This window comes from Carettochelys insculpta, chromosome 8, assembly GCF_033958435.1.
Source record: "Carettochelys insculpta isolate YL-2023 chromosome 8, ASM3395843v1, whole genome shotgun sequence".
Lineage (NCBI taxonomy): Eukaryota > Metazoa > Chordata > Testudines > Carettochelyidae > Carettochelys > Carettochelys insculpta.
The window spans coordinates 42379694-42400914 of NC_134144.1; the positions used below are offsets into that span (position 1 = coordinate 42379694).

The window sequence follows — 21221 nt, forward strand, 5'->3', positions numbered from 1 at the left end:
TAGGGGTTACAAAAGTATGGTTTGATGTTATTTATTAAGGACCATTTGTATTCACATGCATTGTGGCTCTTGAATTATTGAGGTTTGACAGAATTTGGAAAAAAAAATGTCTATTTTTGCTATTTTGGTTGCTGACAGTTGCCCTAGTTAATTGTTGGATAAATTTCCAAATAAAACTGTTATCTCCCAACCTTTTGAACTTCACCCACTGATAATTACAGAAGAACTACCAAGTTTGCTAACAATTAAAACTCATTTGGAAAATACCTCCCCCAAAAAGTAGTTAAATTGTAAAAAATCAGTAAGGATTCTCCCTTTGCATGGTAAAGCACACTATTCAGTGGTCCTGCTAATATGGTAGCTGCAATAAGTCAGTTAGTAGGTTTGGGGGAAAGCTGATCGGTGCAGAGGCAGTCAAAAAGGCAAAGGGATAGAAAATAAGACAAGGAGTATCTTACTGCCACTATGTAAATCTATGGTGCGCCCACATCTTGAATACTGTATACAGATGTGGTCTCCTCATCTAAAAAAAGATATCTTGGCACTGGAAAAGGTTCAGAAAAGGGCAATTAAAATGATTAGGCGCTTGGAACAGGTCCTGTATGAGGAGAGGCTAAAAAGATTGGGACTTTTCAGTTTAGAAAAGAGGAGCCTGAGGGGGGACACAACAGAGGAATATAAAATTATGACAGGTGTGGAGAAGGTGAATAAGGAGAAGTTATTTACTTGTGCCCATAATACAAGAATGAGAGGACACCAAATGAAATTAATGGGTAGCAGGTTTAAAACTAATAAAAGAAAGTTCTTCTTCACTCAGCACATAGTTAACCTGTGGAACTCCTTGCCAGAGGAAACTGTGAAGGCTAGGACTATAACAGAATTTAAGAAAGAGCTAAATAAATTCATGGAGGTTAGGTCCATAAAAGGCTATTAGCCAAGGGTAGGAATGGTGTCCCTGGTCTCCGATTGTCATAGGCGGGAGATGGATGGCAGGAGAGAAATCGCTTGATCATTGTCTTTGGTCCACCCCCTCTGGGGCACCTGGCACTGGCCACTGTCAGCAGACAGGCTAGTGGGCTGGATGGACCTTTGGTCTGACCCAGTATGGCCATTCTTATGTTCTTACGTCATTAAAGAGGCTAACAGGCATAAATAAATAGGGCCTGGATATAGGTGGAAGATATGGGTATAAACATTAGTTAGGACCACACAAAGTAAGACTCAATATAAAAGTGCAAATAAATGTACATTTTCATAAGTGAAATAAATTTGTGATTAACAAAGAAAAGAAGCCCAGAAGGATGGAGACTAGAATAAGTAGATGATTATGTAATGTTAACACATTATCACATGGAAGAATGCAGTAATGTTCAAATATTTAGGAAACATCTGAAAGGCACATGCCTTCTGGGGAGTTGTGCTTAGAAATTCTGGCATTGTTTGACTGATGTTATAGGGCAGGAAGTCCCAAAGCTGCAGTTTGAGGGGATGATGACAATTTGGTTGGCACTGATCTTCCAGCTCTTAGAGCCATGCAAGCTCTACATGCAATGAAAGAACATATATGGTAGGTATTAATTGGGGCTGTGTCTGCATAGCATTCCCTTTTCGGAGGAGGAATGCAAATGAGGGAGATTCAAAATGCAAATGAAGTACTGATTTACAAATCTCATGCCTCATTTGCAAACTCTCATGCAATCACATTTCCAGAGCAGGCTTTTCCAAAAGCAAAAACAGCCATGTAGACAGGATTCCTGTGGTGGAGGAACAAAAGTTCGAAAGAACTCTTCTTCCAGAAACAAAATAGGAAGAAAGGTTCTTTTTAAAACAGGAGGTTTATTCCAAAGAAACTTCATCTACACAGCTGTTTTTGCTTTTGGAAAAGCTTCTTCCAGAAACACAATCACATGAGATTATGCATATGAGGCACAGGATTTGTAAATCGGCACTTCATTTGCATTTTCAATCTCCCTCATTTGCATTCCTCCTCCAAAAGGGGAATGCTGTGTAGGCGTAGCCCAAGAATGCACAGGGAATAAAGAGTTTCCCCTCACAAATACATCAGGTGTTCTAACGACTGTAATTATAATTTAGCAGTAATTACTTTTTCAAATGCTACCATTATTAGAGTTATAATAATGCTATCCCTCAAAATATGAAGCTATAAATCATTACAGCTCTATTGTACATAGGAAGGCTGTTAATTGTATACCCACAATAACTTGAATAATATTATGTGTTCAGTTAATCCATGAGACATTTTTAATGTCTGCTTGCTGTCTGGGGCCTTTATATAATATTCCAATTGTTCATGAACAGAAATATTATGAGAAAACCTCAGCTCATTTCCTTTTGACCACACAAATGCATAGAGGTATTGAGGCTTGTGGAAACCTACCCTCCCACCCAAAAACAATTTGATCCTACACCGATACTTTTGGTAAAATCCTGGCCCCATTGAAGTCAGTGGCAAAACTGTTACAGAGTGCAGTGGGGCCAGGATTTTTTCTATGGTGCACATACAGATAGTCTGCTTTACCTGAACATGAATTTGGAGAAAGGCCAATAAACCCATAACTATTCTTTTGGTTAAAATACCTCACAGGAAAAGTATCTGCATACTATGATGAGAGAATGCAGATAAACATCAAACCATAACTTATTAGTAAGCCTATGAGTTGGTCACAGAGGCCATCAATTCAGCATTGTATGTGACTTCAGTGCCAGGCAGTGGGTATTACACTCCAACGGCAGGCCTCAGGGCTGGTGTATACATGCATGTGCACTCAGATGTAGACTCACTATCTTTATTTTCAGAGAACACAACATATAACAACATTTCACTGCTTCTTGGTCTTTCTTTTTTTCAGCTGAAAATGCAAATGACCAGTTTGGCTGTGTCACTGTTATTCTCTCTTGAAACGGGAGGTGGTGGTCTTGCCTTAGTGTTGCTGTTTCTCTCCCTGCAGAGAGTTCATGTGAGTTCAACAAAATATTTCTAACAAAGCTCTCCATCCTGAGAATGCTTTCTGACATGTTTCACTTGCTGCAGAGACTGGCTGTCTGCCCCAGGGTGCAACTGGAGCGTGTCCTTTTCCATGAAACTATTTTTGTTCTCACATAACGAAAGTGAATCCATAAGCCCTTACTTCTTAATAACTGTCCTTGTTAGCTTACTTCACTTCTTTATTCTATATATCTCTTCAACACGTGCACCTTTCAGAACACAACAATAAAGTAAAGATTCTTTAGCAGAGAGCACCACCTCAAAATCTGGTTATTCAACATCATAAGGAAGAATCAGTAATCAGGACCCAATACTCAGATGTGCCAAGCACCTGCATGCTCACTGATTTCACTTCTCAGGATCAGGCCCTTAATACTAAAGTCCAGAGATAAAATTCTTCTCTCCCTAAAATGTGAAATATACCCCTGTAAGGAAGAGTAAATTTAGCCCCAAAAAATTGACAGAGAAATACCTTATTGTGTTGTTTTAAGTTTTGTTTACATAAACTATACAGTAAATGCTTGCAAAGAAAATTATAGTGCACTCAGGCCATGTCTACACTGCACCTTCCTTTCAAAAGGGGCATGGAAAAATGGCCAATCAAAAATGCAAATGAGGCACTGGTTTGTATAGTCAGTGCCTCATTTGCATAATGGCAGCCACACATGGTTCCAGAAGTACTGTTTTCGAAATGCAAAACAGATGTGTAGATGGGGTTCCTTTGAAAGGAAACCCTGCTTTTGAAAGCACCCTTGTTCCTGAAAAAATTAGGAAGAAGGGTGCTTTCAAAAGCAGGGTTTCCTTTCAAAGGAACCCAGTCTACACAGCTGTTTTGCATTTTGAAAACAGCACTTACGGAAGAGAGCATGACTGCCATTATTCAAATGATGCACTGAATATGCAAATCAGTGCCTTGTTTGCATTTTCATTTGGCCATTTTTGCATGCCCCTTTCGAACAGGAGGGGCCAGTGTAGAGGTAGCCAACTCACTACTGGATGACACTAATGGAAGTAAAGCAGTCATGTAGCACTTTAAAGACTAACAAAATAATTTATTAGGTGATGATCTTTTGTGAGGCAGACCCACTTCCTCAGATCTGGAGATAGCTCATCACTTAATAAATTATTTTGTTAGTCTTTAAAGTGCTACAGTTCACAAGCAGGACATAAAGCCCTTCATCTCAAAGCAATCTGTGTGGTTATATATAAGGATCATTTCACTCACTGCTGAAACGCAACTGTTTCTGCTGTGGAATGCACAACAGTGTAGTACTGTGATGTGAAGATTTTCATTTAGAATGACAGGGAGCACATAAGATGTAGTGCAAGGAGAACTGTCTGTGTAAGGAGCAGAATTGTATTATATTCATGTTAAAAGTAATATTTTGTAGTTCTGTAGTATCTCACATCCAAATATCTCAACTTACTTTATCAAAATAGTAATTAATTTATTATCACTAATTAAGCCTTGCAATTTCTGCTTTACAGATTTTATAAGTAGACAAGCTGTGCACACAGGAGGTGAAATTATTTGCTTAAGGAAACAAAAGTCTGTGACAGAACTAAGAATGGAACCCAGGAGTCTTATTACTTTATCATTGCATTCCCTTACTTTAACTTCACTGCATTAGACAATTCCAGTCCTTGCAAGCCATGCTTTTATTAAATTCATGAGAAGATAAACTGAGCTAATCTGGCAAGAAACCTAAATGCATTTAAAATGAAAACAAACTTCACTGCGTTCATGTCTACACTACAGCAATCATTCAAAAAAATTTCTTTTGAAACATCACTTCTGAAAAAAATTATTTCGAAAGAACACATCTACACACAAAGAAGTGGATTAAAAAAATCAATCCGCTCTTTCAATAGAGTGTCCACACAGCCCCTACTCTTTCAAAAGAATGGGCCCGGGATCGAAAAATCTAGCACCAGGAGGACTGTTTTTTTGAAAAAGGGCCCCTGGGGTATCTACACACATTTTTTTCTGAAAGAATCTTTTGGAAACAGGTGCTCTTCCTCGTCGGGGAGAGGAAGAGGGCCACTGGAAAAAGTGCTGCATTCTTCCAATTTAATATAGAAAGAACACATTTTGTGTGTAGACACTCCACGGGATTTTTTGAAAGAGCCCTGGCTTTTTTGAAAAAAGTCACTAGTGTAGACATAATCTGAATGAGAGACAAAGAGAGAGAGGTAATATGTCTTCTGGGATTAACTTCTGTTGGCAAAAGAAACAAGGAATAAAATTTGGTCCAGTTAAAAAGTATCACCTAACCCACCTAGTATCCTGGAACCAACATAGCTGAAACAACATTGCAAACAGCTTCACTAAATGTACTTTTCAAGAAAAATCACACACTGTAAACAGCAATAACATTTTACTTGAAATACTTTTATAAAGTAATGTATTTCCTACACGTGTTGATAGAAAAAGGTGCAAGAGTAAAACAAAGACTGAACTGGCCCCAAAATAAAACTGGGGAGGTGCTGCTAATAGAACTAAAGAATTGTGTAAAGATCGTGCCTGGTAAGCAAGAAAAGTGTGGAACCAGTAATCAGTGAACCAAAACTGGTGTCTCAGAAATTAGGCTCATTTGGTGGACAAAATAATGAGGAGATGGGCTATTTTGCCCATCACTCCCTTATGAGGTTATGAAAAAAGAGACTTTGAGGGAGAAATACAGGTGAGGAGATGGTTACCAGTGACAGTGGCTGCTGAAAGAAGGGGAAAGAGTGAGCTTCACTATCTTGGCTGCCATACCCACTAGCTCCTGGGACCCCAGAGATTCTTCAGCTTACTCCTGAGAGATGTACTGACCACACTGGGTCAAAGAGAGGGACCGCGATGACTTTGCCATCTCCAATTGACCATTCCTGGCTGAATCTAAAATACCACCTGGGATGTGAGGCTGTGAAACTTGCCCCTAGTGTGTTGTTCTCCTCTCTTACTTCTTCTCTCTCCTTTCCCCTGCCTAGTAAGTATCTGGCTTAACCAGCCAAGACACTATATTTTGTAACAGCAACGGAGGGTCCTGTGGCACCTTATGGACTAACAGAAAAGTTGTGAGCATGAGCTTTCGTGAGCACAGACTCACTTCATCAGATGCTGGTCTTGGAAATCTGCAGGGCCAGGTATAAATAAGCCAGAGCAAGGGTGGGGATAACAAGGTTAGCTCAGTCAGCAAGGGTGAGGCTTACTACCAGCAGTTGATCTGGAGGTGTGAACACCAAGGGAGGGGAAGCTGCTTCTGTATTTAGCCAGCCATTCGCAGTCTTTGTTTAAGCCTGAGCTGAGGGCGTCAAACCTGCAGATGAATTGTAGCTCAGAAATTTCTCTTTGGAGTCTGGTCCTGAAATTTCTTTGCTGTAGGATAGCTACTTCTAAGTCTGCTACTGTGTGGCCTGGGAGATTGAAGTGCTCTCCTATGGGTTTTTGTATATTGCCATTTCTGATATCTGATTTGTGTGCGTTTATTCTTTTACATAGAGACTCTCCAGTTTGTCCGATGTATATAGCAGAGGGGCATTGCTGGCACATGATGGCATAAATTATATGGTAGATGTGCAGCTGAATGAACCCACGATGGTGTGGCTGATCTGGTTAGGTCCTGTAATGGTGTTGCTGGTGTAGATATGTGGGCAGAGCTGGCAACGAGGTTTGTTGCATTGATGGGTCCCTGAGTGCTCAAAACTTTTCTGTTAGTCTATAAGGTGCCACAGGACCCTTCGTTGATGTTACAGATTCAGACTAACATGGCTACCCCTCCGATACTTACATTTTGTAACACAGCTGTAAGCCTGTAACCAGAAGGGCAGTTAAATGCAATTCCCTAAACAGCTGCAAAAAGTTTCTCCTATCTTGGGGTGGTTGATAAGACTACATGCTGTGCCTGTGTTTCTCCAGCAACAAGGCTGAGAATGAGAGTCAACATATTTCCTATCTTTGCCGTTCTTTCTCTCCCAATTTGTGTGTGTCTGTCTTGTTTTGTCTTCCTGGGAAACAGAGCCAATATACCTCAGTGTACCAAGGGCAGAATCCTACCTCAGGTAAATGAGGCACTACTCCCTTCCCCCTGCTCCACATGCACATAGCTCCATTATAATCACATGGACCAAGAAGAAGAATGACCCTCCGCCCCAAACTGACCATACAGCAACTATAGTTTTGAAAACATTGCCTTGATTCTGTTTCATCTATAGACTCCAGTGTGTCTCAAGCAAGAAAGTGCTTTTTCTGCTCTTCATCACTGGTATTTTTCACAGTGAAAACATAACTTAGTCCTGGGGTAATTCTGACATTGTTGCATTTGGAACCATAGTAAAATTGCAGATTTCCCTCCCCCCAGGACCAATAACTTATGAAAAGGTTATTAGTTAACCTGGTTAACAAAAGAATGCCATGGTTAACAAAAGAAATCTTACTCACGAGTATTGCGTCAGCAGTTCCAAATCATTATGCATGTTGATTGGATACGTCTCACTGAGATGAAATAGCTTCTCTAAGGCCTCATAAATGAAAATGATGCAGATAAGAGAAGCAAAAGCTTCTTCAGTAAACCGGGTAATGTAACAGACTAAGGAGCTTGCATCAGTTGCAACAAGGATGATGCACAGAGTTGCAGTCCATAGCCCAATGCTAGCTCTCAAAGAAAGGTAGGACAACCCATATTCTCTAATAAAAAAGAAAAAGAAAAATTAACAGAAGCTCATGCAAGAGTCAAAACATTAATTCATTGACAAAGAAGAGGAAATACTACATATCTCTTTAGAGATATGATCATCTTTTTTATCCTTTCTTGACTAGTCAAATGCACAAGTCATTTCTAGAAAGCCAAGAAGGATGTCCTTCTGCAAGAAGCATAGAGTACAGCTAGCTCTAATGGCCAACTCAAGACTACAGGACACTATTCCTCTGTTAGGAGCAGAGATGTGAGCAGAACCTGCTACACTGTGAATCTTACAGTGTATTAATGCCCTTCTTCCTCTCTCATGAACCCACCATTGGCCCTGGATATGCTGCTTTCTTGATAGTCAAGTTCTAAGTTGCTTATTGCCTCAAGAAGGAAAGCTGCACAGTAGCTCATTCAATGCAGTTTTTACCTTTATAAAGAAGATCTAGTGACAATAGATATGGTTCTATTATTCATTTCTCCCCATTTTTAAACAGTAATGACCACCGTAAGTTATAAAATAGACCATGGGATTCAATTGTACTTTGCAACGTCTGATCCTTTTAACTGAAAAGCTGTATCCAAATGTAACTAACATTTCCATTTAATTCAGGATTTTTTTCTGACATTTCGCTGTTTAATTGAAAAACAAACTAGATTTCCCAATTACATATTTTCAGTACAAAAGAGGAAGTGGTAAAGAATGGCAGTGGCCCTTTTAGTTCAGCATTTCTTTCCTTTCCTGAAATTAAGTCAGATGTCTGCAAACCAGATTCTCATCTAGCCTGAGACTGCTACTAAAGGGGACAATGAGAGGCAATTGTGTATCAGAGAACAACCTTAGAGGTGACCTTTAGACAGACACTAATCCTGCATGGGCAGCAAATATGCTAATCACCACATCTGCCTGTTTTCTTCAAGAGTGCAAGAAAAATAAGTGATTGTAAGACTGTCATGATAATCTCACAGTCTTACCTCATTCACGCAGACCCTCAGCCTCCCCTCTCTATCCATAAGCTAGAGCAAAATCCTCTGTCCTGAGCCACAAATATCTGGGTCCCAGCTGACCTACACAGAGAGCTGGGAGATCTTCTCTATTCTTGTAGGAAAGACAAGGCCTCCCACTCAGCAGGAGGATCAGGAACTTTCACACTGCCAGCAGAAGTTCCAGTTGCAAAATTGAAGCATATTGAATAGATGGGACCCATGGGAAGAAAGGTTTAGGGTGGGTAGCCATCTGCCCATGGCTCTCAGGAACCTACTATAACTGGCTGACTATGTAGGCACAATTTTCACTCATATTATGGTAGGGGGATCTTATAATTTATTGGCATATAAAAGTGAGATTTTGTTTTCATTTTTTGTGATGTTTTTGCGTTCAGGTTACATTTTATTTAATTCTTTTTCAAGAGGTGGTTGCAGGAAGAGAGGTTCTATTGCATTTATTTCATGGATTAGAAGATGCAATTCAACTCCAGTACCTGTGAGCTTGTTTTACCCATGAAAGCTCATGACCTAAAGAATTTGTTACTCTTTAAGGTGCAACAGGACTGCTTGTTGCTGCTGACTATGTTATGAATGATAAAAACCTTTCAAATAAGTCTCTTTTCACAGGTTGGATTTCATTCCATGAAATTTAAATTAATCCTTTTGGAACAGGAAACAATCTAATATCAATCCCTTCAGAATGGTTTTAAAGTAAAAAAATTAAAAACACCTTTTATCATTAACAGTTCCCCTTGTTTGGTTGCTGCTTATTTTACAGCGTTCCTCTAAAAACCTGTGCCATGTTTCTCAAAATCCTGACTTCTAATCAGATGATAGGAGGTGTTAGTACATCTTATGGACTAATATGGGATCATACCCTTTGTCATATTTCTAATTGCATATAGATTGTCCTCAATTAAAATGTAGTTTATAATGGCGTATACTAATAGTGTAACCAAACTGTAAATTATGCACAGGCAAATTGTCAGCATGCTGCCAGGGGATTTATAGTTACAGCTTAGAACAATAAAACACCCCTACATTGAAAATATCCTCTGAAAGATTACATAAAATTATTTCACTTACTTGCAAAATTTGAATAATATCTTTTCAAACACCAGCACTGGCCCTGTGCTGCCTAGTATAGTAAGAGGTTGTCCACCAAAAAGAGAGTAGGCTATTCCAGTCATGGATGCTCCAAACAAAGATTCTATTGCACTCTGCACGCAACAAAAAAGATTGAACTTTCAGAAATTTTCTATCAGAGCCCAAATTCTGTGTGTAACAATGCAGTTTCAAACAATAGCATTTTAAAGGTCACTTGTAGGATATTAAAAAAAATACTAACCACACACCTAAAAAATTAAATGTTTTTTTTAAAGTTCAGATTAAAAGTAAAACACATACTATACGACCTTCAGTTGCTTCTCCCAGCAGACCGCCAAATGTGATGACAGGAGACATACAAGCACAGTAGAGAAATAAAAACGATGCTAGACACTGCAGACTGAAAGCATCCCTGAAGTCACTCCAGAAGAAGGGAGCTTTTCTTTTGATATCTAAAATCAATCCCCCAAAAAACCTAAGAAAAAAGGGAGAAAAATAAAGACAGAAAGAAAGAGTTCTGTTTGCTTTCACCACTGGGATGAATTATAAGACCTGCACAGGCCAAATGTAGGGTAATTGTGGCTACCAATTGAGTGCCTCACAATCTTTACAGTATTTATCCTCTTAAACTGATGTGAACTTTGGCAGCACTGTTAGCCTCATTTCACAGCAAGGGACAAGAGACACAAAGTGACTTGTCTGAGGTCACACAGGAAGTCTGTGGTAGAGCAGGAAGTGGAGCCCAGCTCTCCCAAGTTCCAAAGCCAGTTCTTTAAACCAATGAACTCTCCTTCCTCTTCTTCACCTTACACGTGCAACTGCCAGAGAACACTTCTCAATGTGAGTAAAGATGCTGGAGTACTACTTCGACCCATGAGTAATTCACTGAGGTTGATGGAACAACTCACAGAGAGACATAGTAATTAGCATAGGTAAGGGAGGGCTGGCTATTTACAATTTAAAATCTTTTTTCTAAAGAAACCTTCTAGGGTGAATTCTTTGTCTCTGTAAAGCCAAGTTTAGTACAGTACTAGGAAGCAGCAGGCTACATTTTCATAAACAGTATACAATTCACACAGCCTCTGGGCCAAATACTGTCTAGTCATGTTCACCACCCTTCCTCGGTTTCTGTGGTGGTAGAAAGATCTGCACACACACTCGTCAAGACAATCCAGAAAATAGCCCTATGGGAGACAGGACAGAAAGTAAATAGCAAAAGGAAGATCCTAAATGTGATCTCATGTTACTGTGTTCTTCAAATCACATGACAGTTCTTCATGTGTGGAAAACCTGCCTAATTCCATTAACATTAATATAGCTATAGTGATTTACACCACTGAAGGTCTGATAGAAAAACTTTTCTTTTACAGAAAGGGACTTTTTATATATACAATTCTAGTTAAAATGTTGTACATCAGGTCCTGTTTCACACAGGACAGACTGAGCTAAGTGTAACACTTCAAGAGCTGCTCATTCTGCGAGAAGTGTCTATTCCATCATAGCACTTCCAAATCTCCCTGTTCTTGATTACACACATCAAGGTATCAAAATCTTTCAGATTGTCTTTTGATGCATGCAGCTTCCAGTCTTTTCTTTTACCATTCTTTACTAGTGGTCCTTCAGGGTCTTTTTCTCAGTCCCCTCTGTTTCTTCCTCTACTCCTTCCCCCACTCTCTCTGGGCTAATTCAGATAGCCCCCTGACTTTAATTACTATCTCTTGGTCAATGTCTTCTACATCATTCTCCAAATCTTCCACTCCTGTTCAAATTTTGCATCTTCAAAGGCCTCTCAGACATTTGTGTCTGTCTGTGCTACTGCTCTCTCAGACTCAACATAGCAAACTCTTCGTTTTCCCTTCAAACCTTCAGACCCCCCACTCTTCTCCAACACAGATGAACAGCACTCTCACTACACATGATCCAGTTTCTCACTAGAGCCCGTTGTTTTTTCCTTTACATTTCAAAAAACGTAGTCTCCTCCATTCCTATGGCAAACACACTTTTCTATGCCTTGATCATCTTTCACTTTTGATCTCTGCAACTTAATCCTCTTTGTACCGACTTTTTTTCTGCGAAGAGTATGCACATTAACCCACTAAGGACAGATGTGTGTCTTTAAAACAAACTAAACCCCACTCTTCTTTTTGACAGTCATCAATGTCACAAAGACACAGATTTTTTTAAAATGTTGCTGGAGTATTATGCATAAAATACATTGTTATTTGCATAAGAAGATAAGAAAGGCAATAATGAGTCAAACCAAAGGTCCATCTAGCTCAGTAACCTGTCTTCAGACAGTGACCAACAGCAGGTGCCCCAGAGGAAATAAATAGAACAAGATATCATCAAGTAATCCATCCCCTGTCATCCATTCCCCACCTCCAGCAAAGAGAGGCCATAAGAGCACATTCAAATGGATATTATAATGTACATTTAGTAGCACAGATACCCTCTTTTCCGGTACAAAATGTTCATGATCCTTGATCTTTGTTATTTAAAAATCTGGTTTTAGATGCTTTATTTGTTGGAACTGAATGTAGGCTCTATTCTCAGGTTAGGAACTGATTTACTTTGTGATTTGTACTGTACAATACACATACAATAAATAAACGTATTAAATTTATAAGCTAGAGCCTTACCTACAATCCAAAATCTTTGCTCCATTCCAGCACAATAAAATACTACTGCTGGTTTAACACTAATCCCGTGGATTTCCCTTGCACAGCAGGAACTCCTGAGTGGTATCATGGAATGGTGCCTATGAGATGTCCATTTTCCCTTAGCTCCTGATATACTGGGTGTAGCTTTGCTAAAGGGACATGGCTGATGTTTCACTACACTCTGACTGTCCCTTGAATGGCCGCTTGAGGCTATAAGCAGTGAGGTATAATTTAGAGCAGTCCTAAGGCTGATAAGTTTAATTGGCAGGAATGGACTGTCTTCTGGCCAATCCTAAGGTCAGAGTGGCAGCATAAGTTTGTCTTAAATGAATGCAGAGAAAAGGATATATGGTGCATAACAAAATGATACACAGTAGACTCTCAGGCTATGTCTACACTAGAATCATCTGTCAACAGAAGTTACTGTCTACAGGGCAATCTTGACAGAACCTTTGTCAACAGATTGCATCTACACACAGCTTGCTCTGTCGACACAGAACTACCAGACTGCACTGCCCTCTGGTGCCAGAAACCAGAATGGCAGCTCTGCAAAGAGGGCTACCAGGCAACCAGAAGCCGTGTCTACACTGTACTTCTGCCGATAGTACTATCTCCAGAGATTGTTATGCCTCAAATTTTTGAGGAATAATACTGTTGAGGAAAATGCAGAGTTCTATTCTCTAGCGTAGACCCAGCCTCAGAGTTATGAACACCTTGGGAATGGAGGTTGTTTGTACCTCTGAAACGTTCATAACTCTAAACAATGGTGGGTCTTTTAAAAGCCTGCAACTGAACATTGTCTTAATATAGCTTTAGAACTTACTGGGCAGAAGAATAATGCTTTCCATTTTTTTCTTCTTCAGTAGTTTATATTTAACATGGTATAATACCAGATTTGCCTTATTCCTTTACTTTTTTTTTTTTTCAGATAAGGAAAGTGATTGACTGGTCAGTTCATAACTCGGGTGTTCATAACTCTGAGTTCCTACTGTATGACAGTATGGTACCTGGGGAGCCCATCAAAGCCCAGGTGTTTAAAAATACAATATTAGAAAATAACACACAAAGTGTATACCTTAGGTCCTCAGACACGTGCATACACAACTCTCATTCATATCAATAGGAGCTGCATATCCCAGTGAATGTTTTGGTTTAGTGTGCTTACAGAAAAACCAGGGCTGCACACATGCTCAGCAATAAAACGGTCTAAGTTTTCATCACAAATGAGAGCAGACCTCTTCCACCATTCCTTTCACCCTATACATGACAAACAGCATTAACCATGATTACCAGTGGCCTGACCATCCAATATTATTGAGAAAGGAACTTACATTAAATAAAGACAGTAGAAAACATAGATAAGTAATGGTGCAAATTAGCAGCTAAGAGCCTGTTTCTCCACTCATTTAGAGATACATAAATTAGGACTACCTCCATTACAGTGAGCTTAGTGACAAGCTGTATCAACATAGCTGAGAGAGAATCAGGCCATTAGACTTCCTTTTGGAAGTATATTGATTAAAGACTAGTATCAAATTTCACCAAGCTTTCCACTAACTTTCCAGTGCGTTGCAATTCTGGTCCACTGTGTCCTCCTAGCGGTTCTGGATCCCCATGTGCTGCTGTTCCATTTGGCACTCCTGGGATCTTGCGTTTCTCCTGTAAGAAAGAAAAGTTGTTTCTATTGAGCTGAACCGCAAAGTGCATTTTTAGCAAAGGATAGAAGTAGGTATGCGGCACTATCAGTTACTTTTCCTGTATTGTACCCTTTTCAGTTTCCATGTGTAAGTGCGTATCCATTCTGTGAGATGTTGCCATTTGAATGAAGTTGTGCTGCCTCCAAATAGGTCAGGGTGCTATGACCTAAGAGAAACAACTTGCTAGCAATAGGACACAGAAGCACTACTGCTCACTTGGTTGCACTGCTTCTAAGCTTTCAAAGCAACCCCCTCTTCGCAGGAGTAGAGATGGCAGTAGAGATGGAAGCCAGATGGCTTCAGTAAACAGGGGCTCTCTTTGGTGGTCATGGTAATAGCTCTGTCCAGCGGCAAGATGCTTCTCTTCAGGAAGAAAGCACAGCAATGTCAAGGTGTGGACATGGGCTAGAAGCTTTGTCCCAGAAAGGATGTTACTGACACCAGGAAGATGCATAGACTACTGAAAGGGCTAGCTTACCCTGGCTCCATCTTGACAACTGGCAGCAAATAACAGATCAGTTATGATATCTCCTCTATCCAACAGCAGGGAGGGATCAAATTGACCGCTGCTATTAACAAGAGTGTGACAAAAGGGTCACTCAGGGATGGAGGACAACCCTTTGCTCCATAGCTATGTAGGTGCCCCTGTATGCACTCCATAATTTTTAATGTAAACAAATAGGGACCCCCACATATATTCCTAAAAACCTCTCTCCCTTGTGACAGCTCAGCAAGAGGTCCTGTTGGCTAAGATCTGCTGTAAGAGGTGCAGAAGAGGTTGGCTTTCTTTGGAGGCAGGTGGAAGAAGCTAAGGACTTCATTTACTTTCTCTTTACCTCCCTGCTGGCAGCGAAGCAGTCACTTCCTACACAAGTATGACCCATCTCAAAGCCCCTTCTCTGTTCCAGAATGCCTTAGTTCAGTGTACAGGAGCTCCACCTATCCACAAGGCTCTGTCCTGTAGACTTGGCCCAGTGAGGCTAGAAGTTAAACTCTTAAGTACAGCAACAATTTTAGATCAAATCTCAAAGGTTCCCAAAATTTTATCATGGTGTTTCACCCATCAGGTGTGAAAAAACCATATATATGGAAGTACCATATGGTGCTCCTCTGCAGTAAAATGATAAATCAAAAATTGGGTCCAAGGTAACTGCAAAAAAAAGACCATTTTAAATGAACAACAAACCAGGATATTTTGTATCTATTCACTCTTTCTAGGTCATCACATTTCCACTTAAAACTAGCAACCTACTAAAAGCAGAACCGTCTCTTGAACATATTAATAGATAAAATAATATTCATGTTGAATACTGCGGTACTCCTTTGGTCAGCTAGAAGTTTTGTTCCAAGACAGGGTGAAATGGGGGAGACTTGTAGATGACCTATGCTCCACCTGGAGTATAATGGTTTAAGTCAGTACGTCAAAGTCCAGTGTTCTTTCAGCAAAGTAATAAGGTGATTGTTTTATCCAAAACCATGATCTACACTATTATATTATATATTATACAGTGGATGTGAGGGGATGGGGGGCAGTGCTGCAGTCCAGGCCCTGCCCCTTCTGTCCTTAGCCCTACCCCTTCCAGGTGTGATGCGGGATCCCCTCCCACCTTGCCCCAGTGCCCCGGGTGGATGTTGGTGCCACTGTCAGTCGTGTATTAAGCAACATGACTAACAGATGTCACATTTTTCTTTTGTCCTCTCCCCATGAGTAGGAGTCCATATAGCATTTTGTTTTGTGTTACTGACATTCTGTTATTGATACTAGGCTCTGATGCCTGTTCTTCTACAGAATAAATCGCACACAGATAAGGGCATCATTTGCTCGAGATGATTACATGGATAAATGACCTTTAGTTTTTGGGGGTTTTTTTTTAAATTACTAGAACTGCCTAGAAGTCAACAACAGTCATTTTACACCCACAAAATAATTAAATTACTATGTGGTCTATTGGAGACCAGTCTCTCTCTCAGTTACTTTTAACACAGCTGTCACATCAGTATCTAAGTAACACAAAGTTAAAAATCAATGCATCTTGTTTTATTGTACTTCATACAACCATTTGTTTCCATTCAGGAGAGACCTGAAACTGAACAAAATAGGAGCAACAGCCTCAGCACAGCAAGGAACTGTTCTTCCCAGTCAAAGTTCAGTTCGCCTTCACACAGGCTCTTCAGATGCCGACGTGCATTGTCATAATAGACGAACAAAAGATTTTATTTTATAACACTTCCAGTAAACTAAACTTTCAGAAATTCTAATTTTGTGCTGTGCATACCTGAGAGGGAACATTTTTGGGTGGCTCTATTCGAATTGATGGGTCCCATTCTCCAGGAGGGAGAACTGTAACTTGATCAAGGAACTCATCTATTCCAGAAACCAAGTCATTACGATCTTTAGCTTTATAAGCAACATCATGGAATACCTGTTCAAGAAAACAAAAGAATGAAATAAAAGAGATTATCACTTTACATGTAAACAAGAGTGTAAAATCCTTCATGATATTGACTAGTCATACATGTTATGTATTTTATGGATACATACCTACCTCACAGAGCTGGAAGGAAGCTTCAGAGATCATGGAGTCCATTCTCCTGACCCTGCAGCAGGACCTATCACCAGCCCAGACAGATTTTTTTTAAATCTATTTGTCCCAGATCCCTAAATGCCTCCCCCCCCTCGAGGACTGAACTCATAATCATGGGTTTAACAGGCCAATGCTCTAACCACTGAACTATCCCTCCCCCAAAAGTCAAACACTGTAACTTGTTTGTTTCCCCAGTTTTAAAATTCTTCACAATTTTAAACAAGCAGTAGTTTCTAAGATAGCCAGAAAGCATACTTCACGGTTGCTGAATGCTCTTAGTATCTTACACTTTAAAATGCGTTTAATTCCATTGAAAAGGGACTCTAAAAAAGAGCATCTTCCTATTCAACAGGTCAGATCTGTGAGTGTGAATTTTGTATCTCAACATCCATCTGCTGACTTCAGTGACCAGTTTCTCCCTTTAACCACCACAGCCATGGGATCATTAACTGGATTCCAATCCTGTTTGCACATCATAAGAATGGTTAAACTATGTTCCAGATGGAGGTTCAATCCTATCTTTGGTTTTAATTGTTTTCATCTTCATAGGAAAAAGTCAGCTAGATCAAAAAATATGTCTGTGTGTTTGACAGCAGCAGCAGGAATACAATCATGATGGCTCATCTCACAATACAAAATAAAAAAAAAAAAGCAGTCAAATAGCACTTTAAAGACTAACAAAATAATTTATTAGGTGAGCTTTCGTGGGACAGACCCACTTCTTCAGACCATAGCCATACCAGAACAGAGGCTCAATATTTAAGGCACAGAGAACCAAAAACAGTAATCAAGGTGGACAAATCAGAGAAAAAGTTATCAAGGTGAGCAAATCAGAGAGTAGAGGGGCAGAAAGGGGGTGGGGGGCAGTCAAGAATTAGATGAAGCCACGTATGCAAACGAGCCCCTATAGTGTCCCAGAAAATTCCCATCCCGGTTCAAACCACACGTTAATCTTTTGAATTTGAATATAAAAGAAAGTTCAGGAGCCTCTCTTTCAAGAGTATTGCAAAAATTCCTCTTCAGTAACACACAAATTCTTAAGTCATTAACAGAATGGCCCACTCCATTAAAATGCCGGCCAACAGGTTTGTGGATCAGAAGTGTTTTTATATCTGTAAGTATGGCGATCAGTACAGTACAAATCAAGGATGGCCTGACTGGTACCACACTGTATCAGAAACCCACTGATCGCTATACTTACCTACAAGCTTCTAGCTCCCATCCTGCACACACATAACTAGATCCATTGTTTCCAGTCAAGCCCTTAGGTACAATTGCATTTGCTCTGATCCTACTGACAGAGACCAAAAACTAGAAGATCTTTACCAAATATTTATAAACCTGAATTACCCACTATGAGAAATAAAAAAGCAAATGGACAGGGCCAGATGAATTCCCAGAGACCAGCTACTCTAAGATACGCCCAAAAAAGCCAAGAACAGAACACCACTGGTCATTACCTACAGCCCCCAACTCAAACCACTGCAACGAATTATTAAAGACCTACAACCCACCCTTCATCAGGATACCACACTCCAGAAGGCCCTAGGTGACAGGCCTGTTCTCTACTACAGACAACCTCCCAACCTCATGAGGATTCTCAACAACAGCCACAGTCTATATCACAGTAACACCAGTACTGGAACTTTTTCCTTGCAACAAAGCCCACTGCCAGCTTTGTCCACATCTCTTTTCTGGAGATACGATCACTGGACCTAACCAGGTTATTCACAGAATCACAGGCACATTCTCATGTTCCTCAACTAACATCATATATGCCATCATGTGCCAACAATGCCCAGATGCTTTGTATATTGGACAGATTTCAAACTCTCTTAGATAAAGAGTTAATGGGCACAAAACTGACATAAAAACACTCCTGATCCACAAATCTGTTAGCTAGCATTTTAATGGAGCGGGCCATTCTGTTAATGACTTAAGAGTCTGCGTATTACTGAAGGAGAATTTACACAACACTCTTGAAAGAGAGGCTGCTGAACTTTCTTTTATATTCAAATTCGACAGATGAACACATGGTTTGAAATGGAACAGGAATTTTCTGGGACACTATAGGGGCTTGTTTGCATAATTGGTTTAATCTAATTCTTGACTCCTTCTGCCCTTCTACCCCTCTACCCTCTGATTTGCTCACGTTGATAATTTTTTTCTGATTTATCCACTTTGATTACTGTTTTTGGTTCTCTGTGCCTTAAATATTGAGTCTGTTCTGGTCTGGCTATGGTCTGAAGAAGTGGGCCCGTCCCACGAAAGCTCACCTAATAAATTATTTTGTTAGTCTTTGAAGTGCTACTTGACTGCTTTTTTGTTTTGATAGTACATAGGACTAGCACGGCTTTCTCTCTGTTACTATTCTATACAATCAAAGTGCTAAAATACAAGGGTTCAGAGATAAAAGCAAGTACCTGAGATTAGTGATACTCAGCTATCTAGTCACCTGTGAATGTTCGGAAGTTTGCAGGTAGGTCAGTTATAGACAATATTGTCATGAAAATGTTACAGCAACACTGCAAATGACTTCACATGCCTATTTGTTTATTAGCTATGGGAAAACACCAGGATGTAATTTCCAGTGTATCCTAATTAAAGAGAGTTTCTTGACTGTCTTAAAATGGCAGGGATTCCCACTGATCAGGGAAGTTAGCAAAGTATTTAAGGAGCACTGATGGGCACTGAATCTGGTGAACAGTATGCTTTGGAGTCATCCTGTTTGCATAATTATTGCAAACAAAAGATAGTTAATCAATAAATACCTCATCTGTCATTAGTGTTGCAATTGATCTTCCAATCTCATGGTACTGTTGGCCTTTCCCTAGTGGTCCCAGAAGAATAAACAAAAATCTGCAAATAAAAAGCCAAAAAAGCAATGTTTCAAGAGTGAAAAACTTAAATTAACATAATTTAACACAAAAAAGTTCATAAAATTGATCAGAGGAGGTAATGTCTAAAGAGGAGCAATAACCTCTCTATAAATATCCTTACTGAGTACTCTAAAATTGGAGAGGCAATTACAAAACATTATATAAATGTGTGTTATTCAAGGAGCATTCAGTCTGAATAGCTGTAAAACCAAACTCACTTCATTTCCACAAGCATGCAATTAAATTGTGGGTATCCTAAAAATTAGGCAAAAGTACTTTTGACAGAATCATGTATTTATCAGCATACATTATTTTTGCAATATTAAGCAATATACCTTAACCCTCATTCAGACACATACATGAAGAATGGAAAATAAGAACTGTTGTCTTTTATTGTGTGTTCTATTTAAGAGAATTCTAATTCTCTTCTATGCCTGTCCCTATATATCCATATTCAAGAATCAGAACTAGGCATTGTTCTGCCATGAGCTCATAGGGTTGCCAAATAGAGCAAAACAATTGTCATTCTTTAATCCTAAACTTTTTCTCACAAAATAATTTTTAAAAAAATGATGTATTACAAATAAAAATGATAAGTTTTACTTTAATTTTTTCAGTCATTCAAAGAAAAATGCCTAGACATTTTTTTTTTCTTACTAGCAACCAAATGGAAACTAGAAAAGGGTGAGGGGAAGAAAGGAGAAAACTCAAAACCACAAATGTTTTCAATTTCAGAAACAAAAATATTTTTGAATATTTCATCAAAAAACTTTCAGAAGCGTTTTTCCCCATTTTTGCAGAACATTCTCACCATATTTTGACCAGCTCTTGAGTCAAGTTATAAGAAGAAGATGCAATATGTTCAGCTTTCATCCCTGTATGGCCTTATAGGCACATATACAGATATATGCATACACACATACATGTATATTTGCTTGTTAGCCAGCCATCAGCCAGATTTGTTTTCCAAGTTCATGTTCACTAAAGTGACAAACCCATTTAGAGCTGATCTAATTATTCATTAAGAATTTAGCCTTTTTATCCCCTTGCAAATCACTGAGAAACTGTATTTAGTGACTATACTTGCTATTCATATGTATTCACTGAATAATTACAGGAACAATTTTAACTACGAATAGTGAACACTCAGAGTGTGAATGGTCACCCAAATCATATAGTTTTGTTTCTGCTCTGTTTAAAATGAGCAGATGGCAAAGAATGAATGACCAACAGAGCACTTCCAGCGTGAATTCTTAGATATATAATCATCAAGAATATATTCATGGTTTTACCATCTGCTCAGAGTAATGGGCATGGCACTGCTGCATCACTAAGGCTGTGTCTACATTTGCCCCCTTCTTTGAAGGGGGCATGGTAATCAGGGCAATGGGAGATTACTAATGAAGTGCTGCTGTGAATATTCAGCAATTTATTAGGCAAATTCTCCCCCGCGGCAACTTCAAAGTGTCAAACTTAGAAGTGCTGGCATGCCATGTAGCCATGGGCACTTCAAAGTGACTGTGTTACTTTGAAGTGCCTTTACTCCCCAAAATTTTGGGGAGTAAAGGCACTTGGAAGTAGGGTGGACACTTCAAAGTGCCCGCGGCTACATGGCATGCCAGCACTTGG

The 21221-nt window shown here is 39.5% G+C and overlaps 1 protein-coding gene across 2 annotated transcripts in view; it reads right to left on the minus strand.

Annotated features, from left to right (window-relative positions):
• SLC4A10 (solute carrier family 4 member 10) overlaps positions 1 to 21221 on the minus strand; it is a 199365-nt gene that overhangs the window by 41349 nt on the left and 136795 nt on the right. For both annotated transcript variants that reach the window (XM_075001902.1, XM_075001901.1), the window contains exons 9-14: positions 19485 to 19572; positions 16405 to 16551; positions 13990 to 14090; positions 10072 to 10246; positions 9751 to 9884; positions 7434 to 7679 (exon numbers count right to left, since the gene is read on the minus strand). In XM_075001902.1, coding sequence (XP_074858003.1) covers positions 7434 to 7679; positions 9751 to 9884; positions 10072 to 10246; positions 13990 to 14090; positions 16405 to 16551; positions 19485 to 19572 — 891 coding nt within the window. The remainder of the gene's footprint in view (positions 1 to 7433; positions 7680 to 9750; positions 9885 to 10071; positions 10247 to 13989; positions 14091 to 16404; positions 16552 to 19484; positions 19573 to 21221) is intronic.